This window comes from Oncorhynchus masou, chromosome 23, assembly GCF_036934945.1.
Source record: "Oncorhynchus masou masou isolate Uvic2021 chromosome 23, UVic_Omas_1.1, whole genome shotgun sequence".
Taxonomy (NCBI): Eukaryota; Metazoa; Chordata; class Actinopteri; order Salmoniformes; family Salmonidae; genus Oncorhynchus; species Oncorhynchus masou.
This window is the reverse complement of record NC_088234.1, coordinates 48,902,233-48,924,064: the sequence shown is the minus strand read 5'-3', so window position 1 is coordinate 48,924,064 and position 21,832 is coordinate 48,902,233. Positions and strand designations below refer to the sequence as shown.

Here is a 21,832-nt window from a genome sequence, read left to right as displayed (position 1 = left end):
TCACCTTCGATGGCCACTGGCACGCTGGAGAAGTGTGCTCTTTACGGATGAATCCCGGTTTCAACTGTACCAGGCAGATAGTATAGCGTCGTGTGGGCGAGTGGTTTGCTGATGTCAACGTTATGAACACAGTCCACCATGGTTGCAGTGGGGTTATGGTATGGGCAGGCATAAGCTACGGACAACGAACACAATTGCATTTTATTAATGGCAATTTGAATGAACAGAGATACCGTGATGAGATCCTGAGGCCCATTGTCGTGCCATTCACCCACCGCCATCCCCTCATATTGCAGCACGTTTCGGTCCCATGTCGCAAGGATCTGTACACAATTCCCGGAAGCTGAAAATGTTCCAGATCTTCCTTGGCCTGCATACTCACCAGACATGTCACCCATTGAGCATGTTTGCGATTCTCTGGATCTAAGTGTACAACAGCGTATTTCAGTTCCCGCTAATATCCAGCAACTTCGCAAAGCCATTGAAGAGGAGTGGGACAACATTCCACAGGCCATAATTAATAGCCTGATCAACTATGCAAAGGAGATGTCGCGCTGCATGAGGCAAATGGTGGTCAAACCAGATACTGACTGGTTTTCTGATCCACGCCCCTGTCTTTTTTTAAGGTATCTGTGACAACCGGATGCATATCTGTATTCCCAGTCATGTGAAATCCATAGATTAGGACCGAATGAATTTATTTCAATTGAATAATTTCCTAATATGAACTGTAATACAGTCAAATCTTTGAAATTGTTGCATGTTGCGTTTATAATTTAGCTCAGTAGATGTCGTGTTTATTATTGTGGACAAGCAGTTAAGAATTTGATAACCACAATCTGGGTAAAATGTAAGTATGGTAGTCTTGGCACTCTGGTTACTGTTAAAGATTAGTTTACCGGTCACAAACACAGACATATGAACCATAGCTTGGTGTTAACAGACAACCATCAGGAAGCTAACGTAAGTAGTGTGCCGATGGTGAGGGCCAGACATGTGACAACCATCTAACCAGCCTGCAGATTCCTGGATCCACATGTAGGCTGGGAAGATGCCTGCTCACACAGCCAGCAGACGTTCTGAGGATTCCAGCAACAATGAGATTACTGGTGCCAGCCCAATGTTTCAGATGAACTAAAGGGTGGATGGACATCAACACCAGGCTGACGGTGAGATAACTTAACACAAATAAAATACAATTTTACCAATGAATCATGTAACAATGCCCCCCCCCCCCCAAAAAAATATAAATAAATAAAATCGACAGCTCTTTGTTCATTTCACTGCACAGCCAGAATAAAAGGGACATTTATTTTAGACAGCCACACCCCCCCCCCCCCAAACATTCAAAAGGAGCGTATATACAATCAAAGTATGGCAGTTGTCAAGAGTTAACTCCATGTAAACAAAAGTCAAAAGCATTTAAAGAGGTTATCATAACCGTCTACAGAAGAAAACTGCAGGGCATTTGAGGTGCACCAACTGTTTTGGTTTTGCTGTTCATTTGCCTCTGATGTCTGGAGGAAAATCTTTGGTTTCTTTCTCGAGCATAATTTCCCAACAGCATGTGTAGTTTCTAACAAGCTTGTATTGTTCCCTCATAATGGAACAATCATTTGGTTTGGAAATGCTCAAGTGTATAACAAAGATCCGCTCCCATCGTCTGGACAGTGGGGTGGCCCATCAAGTCAGTCACACAGTCAGGAAGGGATGCTCCAATGGGAGGAAAATAAATAGTAATTAAGGTGTTTTCCCTCAAATCATCTCTGGTCCCTCAACACTACCATATTATAATAAACCCCTACCACGTGCACCCCTACCCACTCAACCAAGAACAAGCATGCTCTTTCAAGTACCATAGGCATTATGCGTGACAAAGGTGTGAGCAATCATTTAGCACTTACGGAGCGTTCCCTCCATTTACAACTTGAAGACGGTTCCAAAAACAGTTGACCATTTGAAATGCCATGGCATGGCATGCTGAGATGCTGCCTTTGGCTGTCATTCAACTTCTGAAAAAATGTTTACAATCCAATAGCAATTAAAAGTTAATTATCACCATGGCCTCGACATTTCATTTACCAAAAACAAAAATCAATGGCTGTGGCCTATTGAGGCGGTTTACAAATGCAGCTTTAGGCTGTTAGCACAAGTAATTACTCCTCCATAGACACAGGGCCTTCGCGCTTTCAACGTTTCAAAAGAAGAAGTCACTGTAGGGCTATGTGACCAATTCAGATGTCTTCAGCCTGAGAGGACGGATACGACCGCCTGACTCCCTTTCTCACCTATCAATTAGTGCTTCCACCTCTCACTCATTGCTCTACCCTCCCCAATCGACTCGCATCTGGCCATGGGTGGGAGGGTGGCGTGAGAGACAGATCAAATATTTCCTTCAGCAGAAAAAAAATGGCTTCCACCCGAAAAGACAATGTTACTACTGACAACAGTTTATTTAGGAGAACATGTCTATTTCTCGGAGGCTAGATCAGGGATGATCAGTGCATGATGGATTTAGCTGCAAACCCATGTTACTCCAACCATATCATTTGAAAAGGATATCACTTTGTTCCAACAGGACCTCTGAGGCTGGGCTGAAATTGATATCGGAGTCCTATGTTGACTGGTCTCCAGAACCACCAGTCACTGATCAACACCTATGGAGGTTGTAATATGGCCTATATACACACACTATGTTTATGTAGACCTTAGAGTATACTCAAATTGGCCCATATGTTCATTGTATTCTATAAAACAGTCTATTTTTACATCCATCTGTTTGACATTTCATGTAAGCATCACAAAACTGAGCCCGTTGGCAACACTGCACTTGGCCTGCCTTTGTTAGCGAGATCAGCCCTAGTGGGGGGGAGGGGGGGGGCCTAAGGAGATCCGGAACAGGGAAAAAAAAACAATTCAAGACCTCATGACGTGGCCAGCCATTATTGTTCAAACAGTTTTGGAAAATAAAACATGGGTCCACAGAGCCCGTTGCAAACCTCAACAATTATAAGAAGTGAATCACTGACAAACACCTCAGCTTGACAACACACTCATGGGTGGAAGTTCAAGCCCTTGTCGCCAGATAGAGACAAGAAGTGCTGACACGAGAGGAAAAACATTCAGGCTGTCCAGGCACACCGAGCCAACGTTGGGATCAGTTGAACCCAGCCGGGCTATGGACTAGAACATCGAACACATCACCAGCACAGTGCAGAAGGCCAGGACACCCTCACAGTTTTCTATTCTCAGATAGGAGGGGATGTGGAGTGTGATCAAATTTGGAGCTGAGCAGACACCATAGGGGATATCCCAACGTTGGCTCGGTGCTCAGGCTGAGGCCTGTTGGATCATTACCTTTTGGGTAATATTGCAATGGGAGGTATCAAATAATGGTCTAGGGACCTCCAAGGGCATAACTACAGACCTCATAATGACAATTTTACATACTGAAATTAATTTTACTAAACATTTCTCAATTACCAATAACCAGTGGTGTAAAGTACTTAAATAGTTATTTCAAGTATTTTTACTTAACTTTTGGAGGTACTGGTACTTTACTATTTATATTTGACTACTTTTACTTCACTTTATTCCAAAAGAAAATGTACTTTTTATTCGATACTTTTTCCCTGACAGCCAGAAGTACTCGTTACATATTGAATGCTTAGCAGGACAGGAAAATTGTCCAATTCACACACTTATCAAGAAAACATCCCTGGTCATCTTTACTGCCTCTGATCTGGCGGACTCACAAATGCTTTGTTTGTAAATTATGTTGGAGTGTGTCCCTGGCTGTCCGTCTGGTTTGCTTAATAATTCTACTTTTGATACTCAAATATATTTAAAACCAAATACTTTTTAGAGTTTTAATCAAGTAATATTTTACTGGGTGACTCACTTCCGTCATTTTCTATTATGGTACCTTTACTCAAGTATGACAATCGGGTACTTTCTCCACCACTGCCAATAACTCAAGGCAACTGACAATGCTACTCATATATTCTTAATAGGATGATGCAGTTTATTGCTCACTTGTAGCTTGTTAGGTTTAAAATTGCTGGGATTCAATATCAACACACGGGCAGATCCTAAGCACTTACCTTTAAATTCAAATGTATGTTAAGCATTGTAATCATATGGATGAGTACGCGGAGCAGAATTCATGATAGACAGAAATTCTGCAAACCCGACAGAGCTTTGTCGACACCTGCAATGGAAAACTACAGCCTCTTCAGGCATAACGCACCCCAACTCAACCAGCTATACACATAGTTTACGAATACCTCCTCATCATATAACATGAGGAACTATGAGCAGTTCCATTTACTGGCAGACATTTTAACTCTGACCCCTACAAATTGACCATTTTAAAAACAGTCTTTTGAGCACTTAACGACCAGCACTGTGAAAATGTCTCTGGGGTTTAATTTCAGCAGAAGTGCTAGATCAGCTGCGCTATCGTTTACGGTTTCCTCCAGCGCTCCCCCAAAAGGTCATCTGACAGAAGAGAAAAAAGCGGTGTCCCTGGTGAATTATGAATCTCACCTCCCGCCATGCACCAATGGGTAGGTTATTTTTGGACTCCCTCCTTCCCATAAAAAAGTACATTCCATGAATTTAAACATGAGACAGTAAAGTGGCAGTCATCTCTGTCATCTGACGAGTGACAAAAAGCCATTGATTTTTGTCCAGAATGGCCGTTTAGTGGATGGTCTATGTTGGGCACTTGTGGATCACCACCAAACCTACTTTCCTGGATTCATTAATGGTATATAGGAGTTTTCATTCAATGCTTTGAAACTTCATCCCCAGGACTTGACATAACACATTGCTTTTGCTGGTAATTTGTGATCAAGCATCGACTTTGTGATGGCCAAGTTGAACATTTGGATAGAAATGTCAAATGCCCTTGAAAAGATCTAGAGCAGTGAGCGGTTCCCAACCCATTTCCGTTCCGGGAACTACCAAATAACCAGCAGAAGTTATGACTACCATTCGTGGAGGTGCTGAATTTAACAAAATATCTTAGCGGCCTAATTAAGACTCCATTTTATCAGTGAATGCAATAGTGCTGACCCCATTTAGTCTGGTCAATTGTTTGTTCGATAGGCTGTTAGTCGACCGAGAACTTAGTCGAGCAGTTAACAAAAAAGTTATGGCAAGTCTTGATTCACGCCTGTTTGAGTGGACTGGTCCATTGCGGAGGCCGCGGGGATGGCACACCAGCAGTACATCTACCGTTAATTCCAATAATTTAGAATCTACAATGTTAGTCTGGTTACCGTAATTTCTGTTAAGGCGTCAAATATATTATTATTACAGTCTTTTACAGTTCTCATTGTGCGTTCTGCAAACAACATGTCCACTCTGACAATCCAGGCTACACTTGTGAGAAACAAGTTTGTATATTTCATTCCATTTACAAGTTGTCAATTTATGAATTGTCTTTTGTTTGTAGCGCGCTCCAGTCAATGTTGAGTAAGGATGCGCACGTGATTACACATAGAAGTAGAACTAGGCTACCTGGCCTGCGCGCAAATGTAGGCTTATAAAATGTGCCCATTTGGGGATCTGATAGTATTTCTGAGTGTCGTAACTCACCACCACCACTAATGAGCTGTGTAGCTTCTCAAAGTAAGTTTTTCTTCACCTCAAACTGCAAGCAAACATCTGTTTTTCCATCCATTGAGAATGACAATTCGGTGGTTCTTTCTATAAAAAAGTTTTGTCATACTGCAACACAGCTTGCGGGCTGCCGCAAAATTATTTGGCATGTTATTTAGGTGTCAGCCATTGTTGCCAGTAAGGCAGGTTAGTGCAAGTTTGACCACCAAAGGGCATCTTTGAGAAGCATTTGACTGTTTTTAATATTGGTTGTTTGAGAGAATTTAAAATAAAATAAAAATTGTAACATGGGTTTGATTGTAAGAAATGTAGCTTAATTCATTTGATTAATATTATAGTGTTCCTATTCCAAGAAAATTTCAAAACAAAACCCTCAGGGGTTCCGTTAGGAATATATGGCGCTGTCCAACGTGACTGCGAGCGAAGAGCAAAATATTCCACACACAAATTGTAGGCGCAACTCAATATATATTTTATACACCGTGTATACTCAACTTGTGTCTGGAGGGGGGAAAGAAAAGTTTTTTAAAATGTGCGGACCACATATAGTACCCCCGCGGACCACAGGTTTAAATCCACTGGTATAGAGAGGAAGTCGGAGATCGACTACTTTTAACCTGGTTTATACATGGGAAGAAAACGTACAGAAAAGTGAGAAGGCTCTAATATTTGCCAGGCCAATGTAAAAATGCTAGTAATGGTAGCACCAGAGCTTTGGGACACACAATCCCTGAACTTGACCTGCCTTTCTACCCTGCCTGGCTAGAAGAGTCGCCCAGTATACAGATGCTGAGCTGTGCCGTCGCACATTCACAGGAAGCAAATGTTTAAATTCACAGATCTCAGAAAGTGATTTTTTCCCCCAGAGACTGAGCTTTAACGGCAAAAAAGAGATTTTGGCCCAAGGCGATGCCAGCGTCTGGGTCAGCCTCAATAGAATTGTTTTATTTTATTTATTTTGCTTTTAATTTCCTGTCCGTCACGTTTCTTCCTCCCAGAGCAGTCTTTGCCCTGAATAGACCCTACCCTCACAGAGCTCTTCCAAAGGCTACGAGCTCGGCCGGCCAACTAGGCTATCTGATTACAGAACATGACGTCTCTGAAGTGGAGGAACATCTCAGAACAAGCTTATGGGTGTTGAAAAAAGGAGTTTGACTTGACTTTGAAACATATGCCAAAACTGCAAAACATCCAGAGTTACAGCAATGGAAAACCACAGCTGTGAGAAACCGCACCCATCCCTGTTCTCTGCAGTGCTTGGGATAATTTCAGGATTAGTATCGCTTCCCATCACAATGGGACAACCATGCATCCACCTGAGCCTGGGGCTGCAGAGTGGAGTGGTGGTAGAGGGAGGTTACGGGTTCAGACGGTGGGTGGGATGCTGCATCCTCTTAGTCTGGATAAGGTATCTTCTGGCAGCCGTTCCAGTAATAATACCATTCACTTCCAAGACGTAAAGCTGAGAGATGGCATCAACCCCTGTTTGTTTAAGACATTCTCCTTAGTACAGCGGCTCAGTGCCAAACTCCAGAGACTGGGGCCCCTTCTCCCCATCCCAAGGATATAGAGATATCATGCTTCAATCAGGTCCCAGTTAGCAGTGCTTCTTTTCCAGATAATAGGCAATGGAGGACTCCTAATGAGTGCAAACACCTTTCTGTTGCTGTGGTGAAGGGAAAGGGAATCATTTAGAAATAAATGAAGGAAAACTGGGGAAATTAAACCAAAGACAAGCGCAAACAATAGAGCAAATTATCCCATAATATAGAGGTAAAATGATTGTGCAGTGGAAGTGAGACTGTCAGAGCGTTAAAATGGATAGAGGATGAAGTTCCTGCATGTAGACTTATTGCATGTAATATATAGTACATGTAAACTGACGGAGGTAAAAAGGGAGATCGAGATGGAGATTTAGAAACATAGCCATAGGTATAAGTCACATCCATACACATTTGAGAAGGTAATTCATTATGAGACGAAGTGACGTGAATTATGAATGGCATCAAAAATAGGCACAAGGTAGTACTTCACAAAAGCCCTTAGTCTGCTAAACAAAATAATGAAATGGAATACTGTATTACTTACAGTGAATACAAGAACACTACACTGCAGACATTGCTTTTGCATTGCAATGAGTCCAAAAAAGCAATTCAGTGGAATGTAGTGGACAACATTGCAGCAAGGTGGGTGTTAGGACATCGTAATGAAGGAACTTGAATGTTGACCTGCCATTTACCGTAAATATATTTTGGCGCCGAGCTGCTTTTTTGGTATGGTGCACTATGAGTATGCCGAAAGAGTGAAGGCATAGCAAGACTAATCACAAATGTTACTTCAGGACACAGTGCAGGTCGACAAGCAAATCAAACCCTACTTGCCTCAAGGTCATTGACGCAACTTGTTTAATGCTACGATTTCTTCTTTTTTTGATGGCATCATTACTCTAAGGAAAATATACATATTTATTTTGCTGTAAAAGTGCAGGAAGAACAGATGGACAGAGAAAGAGAGAGAAAGCAGGTCTGATGAGTTCCATGTGGAAACGATATGATTGAAGCAGCAACTTGAGGCCTTGATGCCTGCCACATCCTTTGATTCCAAACAGAAACACACACACACACACATACACTTCTGTGATTTGCCTTGCCAGTGGACAAAAAAGGGGGAAACATTAACTAGCCATGACAACAAAAGCAGCCAAGGCACGGCCCTTGTGTCCCTCTCCTTTACAACTCCCTGCGGTGAAACACAGATGAGAGCAGAGAGCCAAAGCAGTACACACCTGCAGCTACGTACCTCTCAGACACTGGGCTTGGGGAGAGGACAAGGCTGGGGGAGCAAAGGAGAAAGCTAGAGTACACGTAAGAGCATAGGTAGTGTACAAGGAGCTGGTACAATGCATTGAAGGTGTAAATGTTGAGGGAACTATCACAGTTGTTTGGCATCGGTCTGCCATAACACAAACCGTATATAGAGAATGCTGGAGATTGCCAGGGAATGTGCAGAGCACTGAGGGGTGGGGAAGGGGCTAGTGCCCGCTGTCGGGAGGGATGAATTAAGAGGAAATAGTGAAATGAGGGGACATGACTCCCGTATTAGGGAAGGAGGGAAGGAGAAAGGGAAGAGAGGGAGGTTGACAATAAGACAAGCCTGCATGCTCCTCCTCAAACTAGCCTCCAACATATTTTAGATTCCGATAATTCTGACTCTCGCCCCCCCTTCACTCAGAACCAAATACGTAAGGGACTTAAAATGAAACATTTGTTGTGGTTTAAGTGGTGGACCGCTCAAAGCTAAAATGTCCCATTTAGAAGACAGGGAGCAAGGTTTGGAGTTGAGGACATTCACAACATTTCAGAGGAAATGCTACAACTAAACATGGTGAGACAGGACTTACTGAGGTGAAGGCCAGGAGCTCTTCTTCAGTCAGCTTATGGACTGGGTTGTTTTTCTGGAAATCAGTGCTGCAAGACAGAGACATGACACACTGATGAACATGAAGTTATAAATCGGACACAAGCCCGTCTCTGCCTTCCCCCTATTGAGTACAGTGTTCTCCCGTACATTGATGTTCCAACGTGATTCATTTTCCTATGTATTGATTTATTAACAGTCAAGTGCTACTGTTCATTTCGTTGACGACCCATCAGGGCATTGTCCATTAGACAGAATTGCCTGTGCTATGATATAATGGGCTTTCATTGTCCCCGAGACTGAGAACATTCATCTAATGGTAACTGCCAAAATAAAGGAATACAAAGTATATTGAAAGCAGGTGCTTCCACACAGTTGTGGTTCCTGAGTTAATTAAGCAATTAACACCCCACTATGCTTAGGGTCATGTATAGAAATGCCCAATTGCCAATTATTTTGGTCTCAAAGTTAAGGGTATTTGTGTGTGTGTGTGTCTCAGTCACCAGATCTCAACCCAATTGAACACTGATGGCAGATTCTGGAGCGGCGCCTGATACAGCGTTTTCCACCACCATCAACAAAACACCAAATGAGGGAATTTCTAGTGGAAGAATGGTGTTACATCCCTCCAATAAAGTTCCAGACAAAAATTTATGCCAAGGCGCATTGAAGCTGTTTTGGCGGCTCATGGTGATCCAACGCCCAAATACGACACTATATTTCGGGGTTTCCTTTATTTGGCAGTTACATGTACATCACTGCACCGTCTGAGGGGCGATTGGTTTCAGAATTGCGTTTGTCCCTCAGCCATGTGCCTGCCTGGCCAATCAGCATCAGGCAGGTGGACAATACTCCCATGGGCACAACACACTGTGACCTAGACAAGGCAGAGGGCCAGAGAGTGGTTTACTCTCCTTCATTTTACTGATCTGAAAACACTAAAATGAAAGCAATGTGGAGAATGGCTACCAAGAATGAGTTTTCACTTGTCAAGCAGCCATTTTAGACTACTGAGATACACCCGTAAAAGGTAGAAAACCAAAGCCTGAATGGAAACTTCTGTGGCCAGCTACAAAACCAGAGCAGGTTTTGGCAGGTGGGGAGCAGTCAAGTTGGGGGTGTTAGGGGAGTCTGTTTTCCAGACCAGAGAGGATTTTGATTTCAGGAAAATTAGATTCAATAATAAGCAGCACTCCTTTACAAATTGTGTTTATTATTTTCCCACTTAAACATAGTTGAGCATAGTCTGCCAGGTGAGAGCTGTCCATCTGTGTGTGTGTGTGGAGTGACCTGTGGAAAAGCCACAGAGTTCGCAGGGTTCTCTTGGAACCCTTCAATAGTACTAAATGAATCCGGTCACTTAAAGGAATTTTTTATATGATAAATCACGAACCACGCCAAACCAGCTAAAAATATTTACATATTTCACTCCTTTTGAACAGCTGTTATGGTTTCCTCTTCCACATTCGATTTAACCAAAGAAATCAAGCAATTTCACCTATTTAGTCCTTTGGTTGACTGAACTTTTTTGATTACACTTACAATTTCTGACAATGTAATGGTGCTGCACCAAGTTCGATGAGAACAGTTTGTTTATTTCAAAAAGGTATATTTACTCCCTAGTTAGGAAGGACAGATCTTTAACGGACATTATTCTTAACTTTTAGGACAGTGACTGAATAATTGCAAACAGGAAAGATCTGGCCCTGGTTTCCTGACTAACGGGGGATCTACAAACACGGATTTGATGACAGAATTGCTGTCCGTAATTGTTTTCTGTCAGCAGGCCTGTAGTCCACAGGTCCATTATGGGGAGGAGGTGGATGGAGAATGGCAACAGTGGGTTTTGGCCAGGCTGGTGCAGTCATTCTGTGTAATGTCATACAGTATGTAGAGAAACCAATACCAGCCAGTGCCATTGACATCTAGTTCCTTTGTTTTTTGCCGGCAGGTGGTTGTAGGGGGTGTGACTGGGAGTTGCCAGGCCCCCAGGAATGGCAGTAACCCAAGTCCATGGAAGAGAAGGGATAATCCAGACTGGGTCACATTCCCAAATCTCAGTGGAACGGCGTGAACTGGCTGATACACTACGCCTGGGAATGGTAGGGGAGAGGAGAGGAGGATCACATGGCTGGAAGTGGAAGACTCCCAATACTCTACACAAGTGCAGTATCAAGTATGTGTGTGTGTGTGTGTGTGTGTGTGTGTGTGTGTGTGATGAATGCACATGTGACTAGTATTGAATCTGTGACGTTTGACTTGGTGCATAGATGTGACCTTTTATCCTGTGCAACCTATCAAGTCAGAGGAATGGCAACAAAACTCAAAAAGGTATCGGGAGGAATGTATTTGATACAAACACGGCATCGGTGCACTATATTAAGCTTATATATTGGAGTTCGGTGTTTTACAATGATTATCTTTCTCTCACTTTTCCACCCCATGAAAAGATGGTCTGTGAACCCAGTCAAATATAACAGGCCAGACATTCAATCTGGCAAGAGTGGTTCCTCAACAAAAAACTATCACCTTTACACTCTGCTATTTTCCCCTCTGGGATGTTTGACCAGATGCCTTTAAAGAGGAACAAGCCTAAATGCTACCGTGCAGAATTGACTTGACATCCACATTTAGACCCCCTCCAGCCAAGACTAATTCACACCATTGTTTTGTGGCTAATTCGCCTCTCCTTTCCACGGCTACACCCTAAACATGCACACAAATCCCTCTTGACAACAAAGGGATTTGGTCAGGGTCATTTGGAGGGTTGAAGGGATACACATTGAGCGTTATGCAGGTACTGTAGGTGGAGTTTTAAAAGGTGCTTTGAAAACCTCTCAGCAGTTCTGCATGGTCACTGGACCACAGAGAGAAGGGAGTTGTCGGAAGCATCCTTGGACCTTCAGCAGACTAAAAGGGGAAAACTCAAAAAAGATGACATGTCTGCTATTCAAATTACAAAGGATGGTTTCTCTTACACCAAAACTGCATGGCACAGAATTCCAGGGAGTTTAAGTAATTATTAACCATGGCGACAGGGGTTTTCGGGTGTAGTATTCCGTTACAGATAAGCGCGAAGCTGGTGTGCTACCCCCTCACATGACCCACACCAATCCCCCTCCTGAGACCAGCGGTTAATCCATTTTCAACGATCAGTCAATCCATTTTTATCGCAGCCCAGCGGAATTATGTTTGCTAATTATTCCACGCCTACAATTGAGTCACTTAACAGGCACGAGGCGAGATAAAGACTTAACCAGCCTTCACACATGCCCAATTAAAGAGAGACATCAAAATGTGGCCCCAGAGGATGACGTGAAGCTGGGTTGGTTGTATTCCCACAACATGTAGACTGACTCTGCACTATAGGGTCATTGAGCTCCTGTGTACCAGGAGTCTCCTCTAGGGCCTCGCCCATTGGAGGGAGGGAAATGAAGGGACAAAAGGAAGCGGTGCAGAAGGAAGCGGTGCTCTTTGATACGACCGTCTCTAGAGAAGTACAGGGAATTTACAGAGAGATGGAATTTGTGAGGAGAAACAATTGTAACATTGATGACGGCCAAGTGGTGAAGAGGAGTCATGAGTAACACCTGATACTCCTCCTATGTCCAACCCAAGGCAGAGGTGTGGTTAATACAGCACACAGCCCTGAGGTTCACCCCTGGAGCAGATAGGAGAGGGGCACAGCACCAGAGAAAGCAGAAGGGGGGGGGGACATATACCACCCACCATGCTCAGGGGGCAAGGGCCACCCATATCGCGCAACAGATATACAATGAGAGCTAATGAAGTTGGACCACAGTATTCCCTCTACAATAATCTCGTCCCCTCTCTACATTTCATTTTCTTACCCTTTCTCCCTTTACTTTACCTACACCCTTTCCCCTCCTTGTCCCTTCTTCCCTTTCTCCAGTTTACCCTTCGCTCACTCCACCTCCCCCCACCCATAACCTTCTTTGTCCCTTCCTGTGCCGCTCATGCTCTTGGCATCTGTCACAGTGAGCTTGGAGGAGAGGCGGAGAGTGAGAGCACTCCCTGAACTCTGAAATCCCTCTGACTCACTCCTAAGCAAAGAGAGAGACAGACAGAGGAGGAGAGAGTCTGCTGGCCTCGCCATCGCCTCATTTTGACACCTCTCGGGAGGGGGAGAAAAGCATAGGAAACGCCAGGAGCAGAGACATCACTCTGAAGCAACCGTATCAGATGGAGGCTTTGGAAAACAGATCTTAAATGGAACACAAAAAAAGCATGAAAACCTGCAATGAAATGAAGCAATAGTAACAGTGATATACTGTTAAGAGCTGTCATAATCCGGTTAAATAATAAAAAGGCATCTTTAAAAAGATTTTAACATTGGTAAAGTTGAATAAATTTTATTTGGAATAGGCCTCTCCCCTGTAGAGAGAGAGAGGCCGATTCCAAAAGTACTGAAAAACTATACTCGGGGAAAAAAGGCCCTTTGGCTAGGGCCCAGACAACCAGACTTTAAGAAGGGAAAAAAAGCCCTTTGGCTAGGGCCCAGACAACCAGACTTTAAGAAGGGGAAAAAAGGCCCTTTGGCTAGGGCCCAGACAACCAGACTTTAAGAAGGGAAAAAAGGCCCTTTGGCTAGGGCCCAGACAACCAGACTTTAAGAAGGGGAAAAAGGCCCTTTGGCTAGGGCCCAGACAACCAGACTTTAAGAAGGGGAAAAAAGGAATCTAACACGGGCAAGAAGGCAGACTAAAAACAGTTTATAATAAAGTGGTAGAACTAGCAGACCCCAGACACACACAACACACCATCTTTCCAGTCGGTGGAGCAGTGAAAACGGGGACAGAAGTTTGACCCACTGTCGTCAATCACCGGGCCTCCCAGCGCACCCTTGAGAACAAAACTACCTTCTCTGTCGACCTTCACATGACCTCTCCATCCCATCCTCGCCTGCCACTTGGGTGGTACATCTTTTTTACTGATCATGTTAGTGGCTGGTTTAAGTGTCTGGTTTAATAAATGGAAAACATTGGCTAACCCTTCTCCTTGACTAAGCTTAAATATATTCCACTATATCAATGGGCCATAAGAGGATGACGGGGTTGCTTTTGTATCACAGTTGAAGGATTGTGTTCGACAGCCATCCTTATTTTAGCCCGACATCTTGATTACTATTGGCGACGTAGATAATAGGTATGTCCATCATTTGATCCTTGTAGTGTCAATAAGGTTAACTGTATTCCACACAAAATGGCCTCCTAGCCCTTGACATCGAGTCTCACAATGGAACAGTCTTGATATTGACCATTGAGACTGTTGGTGACCTTTATTGACCATTGGGGTTATATTCACTGAGCTGGCCGGAGTGTGATGTGTTTACATTGTGATGTCGTGTTCGTTCCTTGATGAATGACAAAGCACTTTTTAGAACCAGATACTTCAGCTAGAATTACAACGGTGTGTAGCCATCCAAGCCATACTGTCAAAACCAACTGGGTGGGTGGCGCATTGCATTATGGGTAGTATATGAACCCGGGTCTCCCACAGGTGCAACAAATGTCTTAGATCGTGAAACCAAGAGGAAATTCCCTTTTGGGCCGAGGGCAGACACTGGTTTTGAAGTTCGCAGGCGGGGCTATCATCACGTGACCATAAGCAACCATGCTGAGTCATGCCCGTTACAGTGGCATAGTGTGTTATAATAAGACAAATTGACCCCTTGACTATGCAATATTCAAAAACATACTATACTCTAGACCAGGGCTGTCAAACTAATTCTGCCCTGAGCACCGCACGAGGTCCGGAGGGCCGCACTGAAAATGTATTTCCTTGCTGTAAAAATTTTATTTATTTACTCAAAACACCATTGGCCTGGATGCTTGACAGCCCTGCTCTAAATTGACTAGAAGAGTCATGCAGGGTAGCCTAGTGGTTAGAGCGTTGGTCTTGTAACCGGAAGGTTGCAAGTTCAAACCCCCGAGCTGACAAGGTACAAATCTGTCGTTCTGCCCCTGAACAGGCAGTTAACCCACTGTTCCTAGGCCGTCATTGAAAATAAGAATTTGTTCTTAACTGACTTGCCTAGTTAAATAAAGGTAAAAAAAATAAACAAATACACACAAATCATAGTTATGATTTTAAGATGATTACATGTTGCTTATTTCTTTAGTACTACTTTGAGTACTACTAGTCTAACCCTGTAGATCGCTTAGGCGACTGACTTAACTAGTTCATAGTGTTTCGTCTTACCATACTCCCAGGATAACGGCCTGCTCCTCACCGCAGAGGTCCGGCATCTGGTACTGTCCAGGCTCAGCAAGGTTGATCTGGTTCAACACAGTATCATCACTGAGGTCATGGTCCTGTTGGGCAAAACACATAACAGACAGCTCAGCAAGAGGTTACTAGCACATCCTTCAAATAATAGCATATTATGACCGCAGGCAGGCAACCATAGAAAGGTAAGGCAGTCCTTTTAAGTGGTTCTCCACCATCAGTGACTAAAACTGATGGATTCATGGAGTTTTGGAGTGAAAGTTGAGGCAGGGCTTATTTTTGAGAGATTACTTTTCCAGGGGAGTGATACATACTTCCTCCAGTCAAAAAGCCCTTCTCTCACACTTTTCCCCCCTCGGACTCCCATTCATCATCCTTAACTCTCTGCATCTCTAGGTTACTTTTCTCTTTTTTTGTCTTATGTAATTGGAATGTGGCTGGCCCATTTAGATTTGGATCCGGGAGAAAAATCGAAACGTCTTGCTTCAAAAAAAAAAAAAAACACACAAAAAAAGAAAGTCTGCTGCCATGCACAGCTTGTGAACACATGGATGCACTCACCCAACCACTCAAACATACCCCTATCATTTTTTTCAGAGCTCATGATTACTGTGAACTGAAATCACAGTAAACAAAAGGGGATGTGTGTTTTGGCCAATTTCTTGACTTGTAAACATTTCTAAGGCACACACACAAGAAAAAACACTGAAGAAGTCCAACAGCTCACCACCCAAATTCTTTGGCCAGCATTAACACAGTGTAGGGTTTAACTGTCAGGAACACCCAGGAAAATGACACCATCTTGAAGGGTTTGGAAGTCCAGAGTTCCTGGTTCCCTGTGGCCCTTTAAAAGAGGAAGCTAATGATGCCCTGCGTCACGGGCTGCACCTGTCCGCCAGGTGTCTGGGTCAGAATACACACCCATGGTTACACACACTGACCCACACTTAGGAAAACAAAGGTCAGCCAACCAAAGTAAGCCTTCTACAGGACAGCTGCCTGACTCAGTGGAGGTTTTATCATGCATTCACCTGCATCCACTCCAGATATCACAGAGACCGTTAAAATGTTCAAAACCAAAATAGTTGTTCCATTTGCTTTCCCTATTGTAATTCCCCCTTCCCTGTGATGTTCTCCTAATCGTTTTACCTCCGTCTGCTTTCCCTCACCAGCTGATAAAAGAACCAGCCATCTGTGGCAAATCTGGAGCTTAGTGCCTCTACTTTATCTGAATTTCTCTGACTGAAATCCTCAATGGGGCAGGATACGCAATGTTCCATAGGACAGAACGAACACGTCACAATTCAGGAACCTGCTTTTGTTGAAGAATGAATCCTAATTCCTTTTTTGACTGACATAGTGCTTTGTCTGCATATTACAACGTAGACTTGGCAATTGTTCAAAGTACACAGAAAGGGTGTGGCTACGCTTAGCGCAAGCTATTACAGTAATACTGGGTGGGTACACTTGGTATTTCTTAAATACAGTATCCAGAGTATTTTTTACCATGCACATACCTCTCACGCAGTCATTGGTTCTTACATTTCACATTCAGGGTTGGCATTCCTCAGCTCAAATTGAAACTAAGTATTTCATGGTACAAGAGTTTGTTCATGCCATTGACAAGGTCTTATTCTCAGAGGAAGACGGGGTCAATTGCCACTGGGGTCTCACCTTGCTGCCTATGTTGTGTGGTGCTATTTCTCTCTCTCTCTCCATTCCAGCCAGCCAGTGAGCTCTGGCTAATGATAGGCTTGATTGAGCCCATTTACACCCCCCCCCCCTAATGAGAGCATTAGTGGTCTGAGAAGCAGAGCCCGGGAGCAAGCAGGATCCACCCCACAGAAAGGAAGACGAAGGATCAGTCATTGTATGGAATGTCCAGTACTGTGTTAACTTCTAAAATAGTGACAGAAAATAGTCAAACACCTCTTCTTTCAGTGGCAATTGAAGAGACGATAACTGAATAAATAAACCACCCCCCCCCCCCAAAAACTAAAAATACAAATAATTTTCATTTGGGTTGAGGAAAATGAGACTAAATGACTCAAATCTGACGAGTAAGTCGACTATAAGAGTTGAATGATTGAGATCCTTTCAGTGTTAATTGCAATTTGGCGGCAACAAATCATTGATGCAAATAAGGCACATGAAGTGGGTACTCTCCCAGTGGGAAATGCTCCTGGTTGAAAAGAGGGCCATGTTTGGGGCCACTTTACTTACTGTAACCCGAATGCAACATTTCTATGGGAAATGACCTCAAGAGACATCAAAGCGCATCATCCCAATATATAGGTAGGCTAATAACAGATTGATAATGCTAGCAAGAAGTTTGCTACAACCTATCAGACCACTACTTACAACACTTTAAATTATAACTTTGAGTACAATATACAGCGCATGACCAAAAGAATGTGGACAACTACTCGTCAAAAAACGTGTTCTAAAATCATGGGTATGAATATGGTGTTGGCCACCCCTTGGCTGCCATAACAGCCTCCACTCTTCTGGGAAGGATTTCCACTAGATGGTGGGACATTGCTGCTGCAGGAAATTGCTTCATTCAGCCACTGGGACATCAGTGAGGTCGGGCACCGATGTTGTGTGATCCCACACCGATCTCGACAAACCATTTCAAAATGGACCTCGCTGCACAGGAGCATTGCCATGCTGAAAAAGCAAAGGGCCTTCCCCAAACTGTTGCCGCAAAGCTGTGAGCACAGTATCATCTAGAATGTCACTGTATATTGTAGCAGTAAGATTTCCCTTTACGGTTCGATCCCAGGCTGTTTCGAAGCCGGACGTGACCTGGAGACCCATGAGGCGACGCACAATTGGCCCAGCATCATCCGGGTTAGGGGAGGGTTTGGCCGGCTGGGATGTACTTGTCCCAACGCGCTCCACCGACTCCTCTAGCGACTCCTGTGGCGAGCCGGGTTTAATTTTATTTATCTATTATTGAGCTCAAAAGCAACTAATTTTACAACAAAATATATTTGATACGGCTTTATGATCCAAGCGTGCAAAATTAACAATTGCGCATCGGCCATTGCGATTGCATAGGATAGTAGGCTATAACGGCAATGTTTTTAGGACAAAATGTACTGTTAGATTAATACATGACTGCTAGTGGTGGGTGGTATTATATTTACTGTTAGATTAATACATGACTACTAGTGGTGGGTGGTATTATATTTACTGTTAGATTAATACATGACTACTAGTGGTGGGTGGTATTATATTTACTGTTAGATTAATACATGACTACTAGTGGTGGGTGGTATTATATTTACTGTTAGATTAATACATGACTACTAGTGGTGGGTGGTATTATATTTACTGTTAGATTAATACATGACTACTAGTGGTGGGTGGTATTATATTTACTGTTAAATTAATACATGACTACTAGTGGTGGGTGGTATTATATTTACTGTTAGATTAATACATGACTACTAGTGGTGGGTGGTATTATATTTACTGTTAGATTAATACATGACTACTAGTGGTGGGTGGTATTATATTTACTGTTAGATTAATACATGACTACTAGTGGTGGGTGGTATTATATTTACTGTTAGATTAATACATGACTACTAGTGGTGGGTGGTATTATATTTACTGTTAGATTAATACATGACTACTAGTGGTGGGTGGTATTATATTTACTGTTAGATTAATACATGACTACTAGTGGTGGGTGGTATTATATTTACTGTTAGATTAATACATGACTACTAGTGGTGGGTGGTATTATATTTACTGTTAGATTAATACATGACTACTAGTGGTGGGTGGTATTATATTTACTGTTAGATTAATACATGACTACTAGTGGTGGGTGGTATTATATTTACTGTTAGATTAATACATGACTACTAGTGGTGGGTGGTATTATATTTACTGTTAGATTAATACATGACTACTAGTGGTGGGTGGTATTATATTTACTGTTAGATTAATACATGACTACTAGTGGTGGGTGGTATTATATTTACTGTTAGATTAATACATGACTACTAGTGGTGGGTGGTATTATATTTACTGTTAGAATAATACATGACTACTAGTGGTGGTATTATATTTACTGTTCGATTAATACATGACTACTAGTGGTGGGTGGTATTATAGGTGGTATTATATTTACTGTTAGATTAATACATGACTACTAGTGGTGGTATTATATTTACTGTTAGATTAATACATGACTACTAGTGGTGGGTGGTATTATATTTACTGTTAGATTAATACATGACTACTAGTGGTGGGTGGTATTATATTTACTGTTAGATTAATACATGACTACTAGTGGTGGGTATTATACTTAGTGTTAACAAGCCATCTAATGTGTTTTGTGTATTCACTTCTTCATGTGGTGAATAATCCCCAAAATGCATTAGCCTATGATATTAGCGCACATAATAATGTAGGAAAATTCAGAAAATTCTGGAGCCCTATTTTAACAGTAAAACATAATACCTTATTGTAAACTCACAATTCATGACAGTCTTTGGATTAGGTTGCTTTATGAATTCCTGCTTGGACACGTTAGATGAAACAACTTGTTTATTGAATAGCCTACCATATCAGTTGTCTATTAAACAGTCTAAAGCACTGAATGACTTCAAAAGATGAATGATAAATTATTTTGTGTGACGCTGTGAAAAAAATAAAATAAATGTGCGACCAAATCGTGGGCTTGTGACACCAACTCAAAAAGTTGGTGGCACTGGGGAAAATGTTAGCCTGGAGCCCTGTCAAAGGGTTTGATGTTTTTTATCTGCTGCAGAGTAATGTGGCTGTTGGGAAGAGAATCATGCGATAGGATGTTATGCAGCAAAATATGTTGGTCGGACAACGCTATGTACAGTTGAAGTCACAAGTTTACATACACAAGTGGCCCACCGTTTGTCCTTTTGACAGTAGATGTTCAAGAGGACAATGAGTGAAGCCTCCACACACACACACACCACTGGCAACAGGACCAGAGGGGTCGGTGGAGTCTGGTTTAGTATAGGTACAAGCAGAACCCCAGCAGGATAGAAAAATGCAGATAGGATGAAATACGAGGGAAACCAAGACGAATCACAAGTTGAAGACAGACCGGTCAGAGGGGCTAAACAAAATAACAGCCCCCTCTGCTTTCTCTATCCATCATTCCATCTGGAAAGTCTGCATGTTTGTGAGTACGTCTGTGTGTGTGACATTCAGAAAACACCCTCCTTCCCCTTTGTCCCTTGACATTGTTGGGTAGGGTTCAGCCCAAACCAGGGTCTCAAACACCCACCTTGGGGCCCCTTGTGCTTGTAGAGGCCCTTTCCACTGGCCATACTTTTGTGTGTGTGTGTGTGTGTGTGTGTGTGTGTGTGTGTGTGTGTGTGTGTGTGTGTGTGTGTGTACCCATTACGCCATGGGCCTCTAATAGGCACTTCATCATGGGGGGAGTGACACGGTTTGGGCCCAGGGTGAGAGTTAAACAGCTGGGCGCTGTCTGCCTCACCTCTGCTGTGTGGCTCTACTGACTGGATATTTGATTGTTCTAGCAGGGAGAGACGGGGCTGAGATGATGACAGAGTCAGATGGATTAGATAAACAGCAGAAGATAGCTTAGCCCCTGAAGTGTCAGCAGGTGACTAGCCCACATGCTTGGCTTGGAGAATGTCCCTGGACAGAAGTGTCAGATCATCGCGTGATGCTGCTGGATCATAAAATCACCATGTCCATGACAGAGCTGCCTGCTTTCTCTAATCTTCAAATCAATCTACTGGGCTCAGATGCTTCATTCTTGTGCACAGGTTAAAGGGTTCATGGTAAAAATGCAGGGTAATGCAGGGCAATAGTTATTCAATGCGCATTACATTCTAAGTAATACCCTCCGTGCTGTACATCTCAGCAAAAATCTATTGAAAACAAAAATCAATATCGTTCATCAAAAAAATATGTCTTCCACACTTCACGCACTGCAGTTCGGGGCCCATTCAAAATGAGTATGGATTCAAGGATGAAGCCTAGACTGTACAGCACACTCCACTGGCTTCCAGTCGAAGCTTGCATCATCTTCAAGACCCTGGTGCTTGCCTACAGAGCAGCAAGGGGTTACTGCCCCTCCTTGCCTTCAGGCTATTCTCAAACACTACATCCCAACCAGAGCACTCCATTCCACCAACCTTGGCCTCTTTGCCCTCCCTCCCCTACAGGAGGGCAGCTCTCGCACAGCCCAGTCAAAGCTCTTCTCTGTCCTGGCATCCCAACGGTGGAACAAGCTTCCTTCTAAAGTCAGGACAGGAAAGTCCCTGCCCATCTTACCAAAACATTGAAAGAGCATCTTAAATACCTCGCCGCCATCGGACTCGGGAGCAGTGGAAACGCTTCACCATCTCGACGGACGATTCTGGTTTTAGCAGATGCCAGGTGAACGCTACCTGTCAGTATGACAATGCCCCCATGCACAAAGCAAGGTCCATACAGAAATGGTTTGTTGAAATCGGCGAGGAAGAACTTGACTGGCCTGCACAGAGCCCTGACCTCAACCCCATTG

At 43.2% G+C, this 21,832-nt stretch overlaps 1 protein-coding gene across 1 annotated transcript in view; it reads right to left on the bottom strand.

Moving 5' to 3' along the window:
* The window catches only part of ttc27 (tetratricopeptide repeat domain 27), a 116,688-nt gene that overhangs the window by 61,307 nt on the left and 33,549 nt on the right, over window positions 1-21,832 (bottom strand). Inside the window, exons 8-9 of the mRNA XM_064932362.1 lie at window positions 15,268-15,380; window positions 9,029-9,095 (exon numbers count right to left, since the gene is read on the bottom strand). Of these exons, the coding sequence (XP_064788434.1) occupies window positions 9,029-9,095; window positions 15,268-15,380 (180 nt within the window). The remainder of the gene's footprint in view (window positions 1-9,028; window positions 9,096-15,267; window positions 15,381-21,832) is intronic.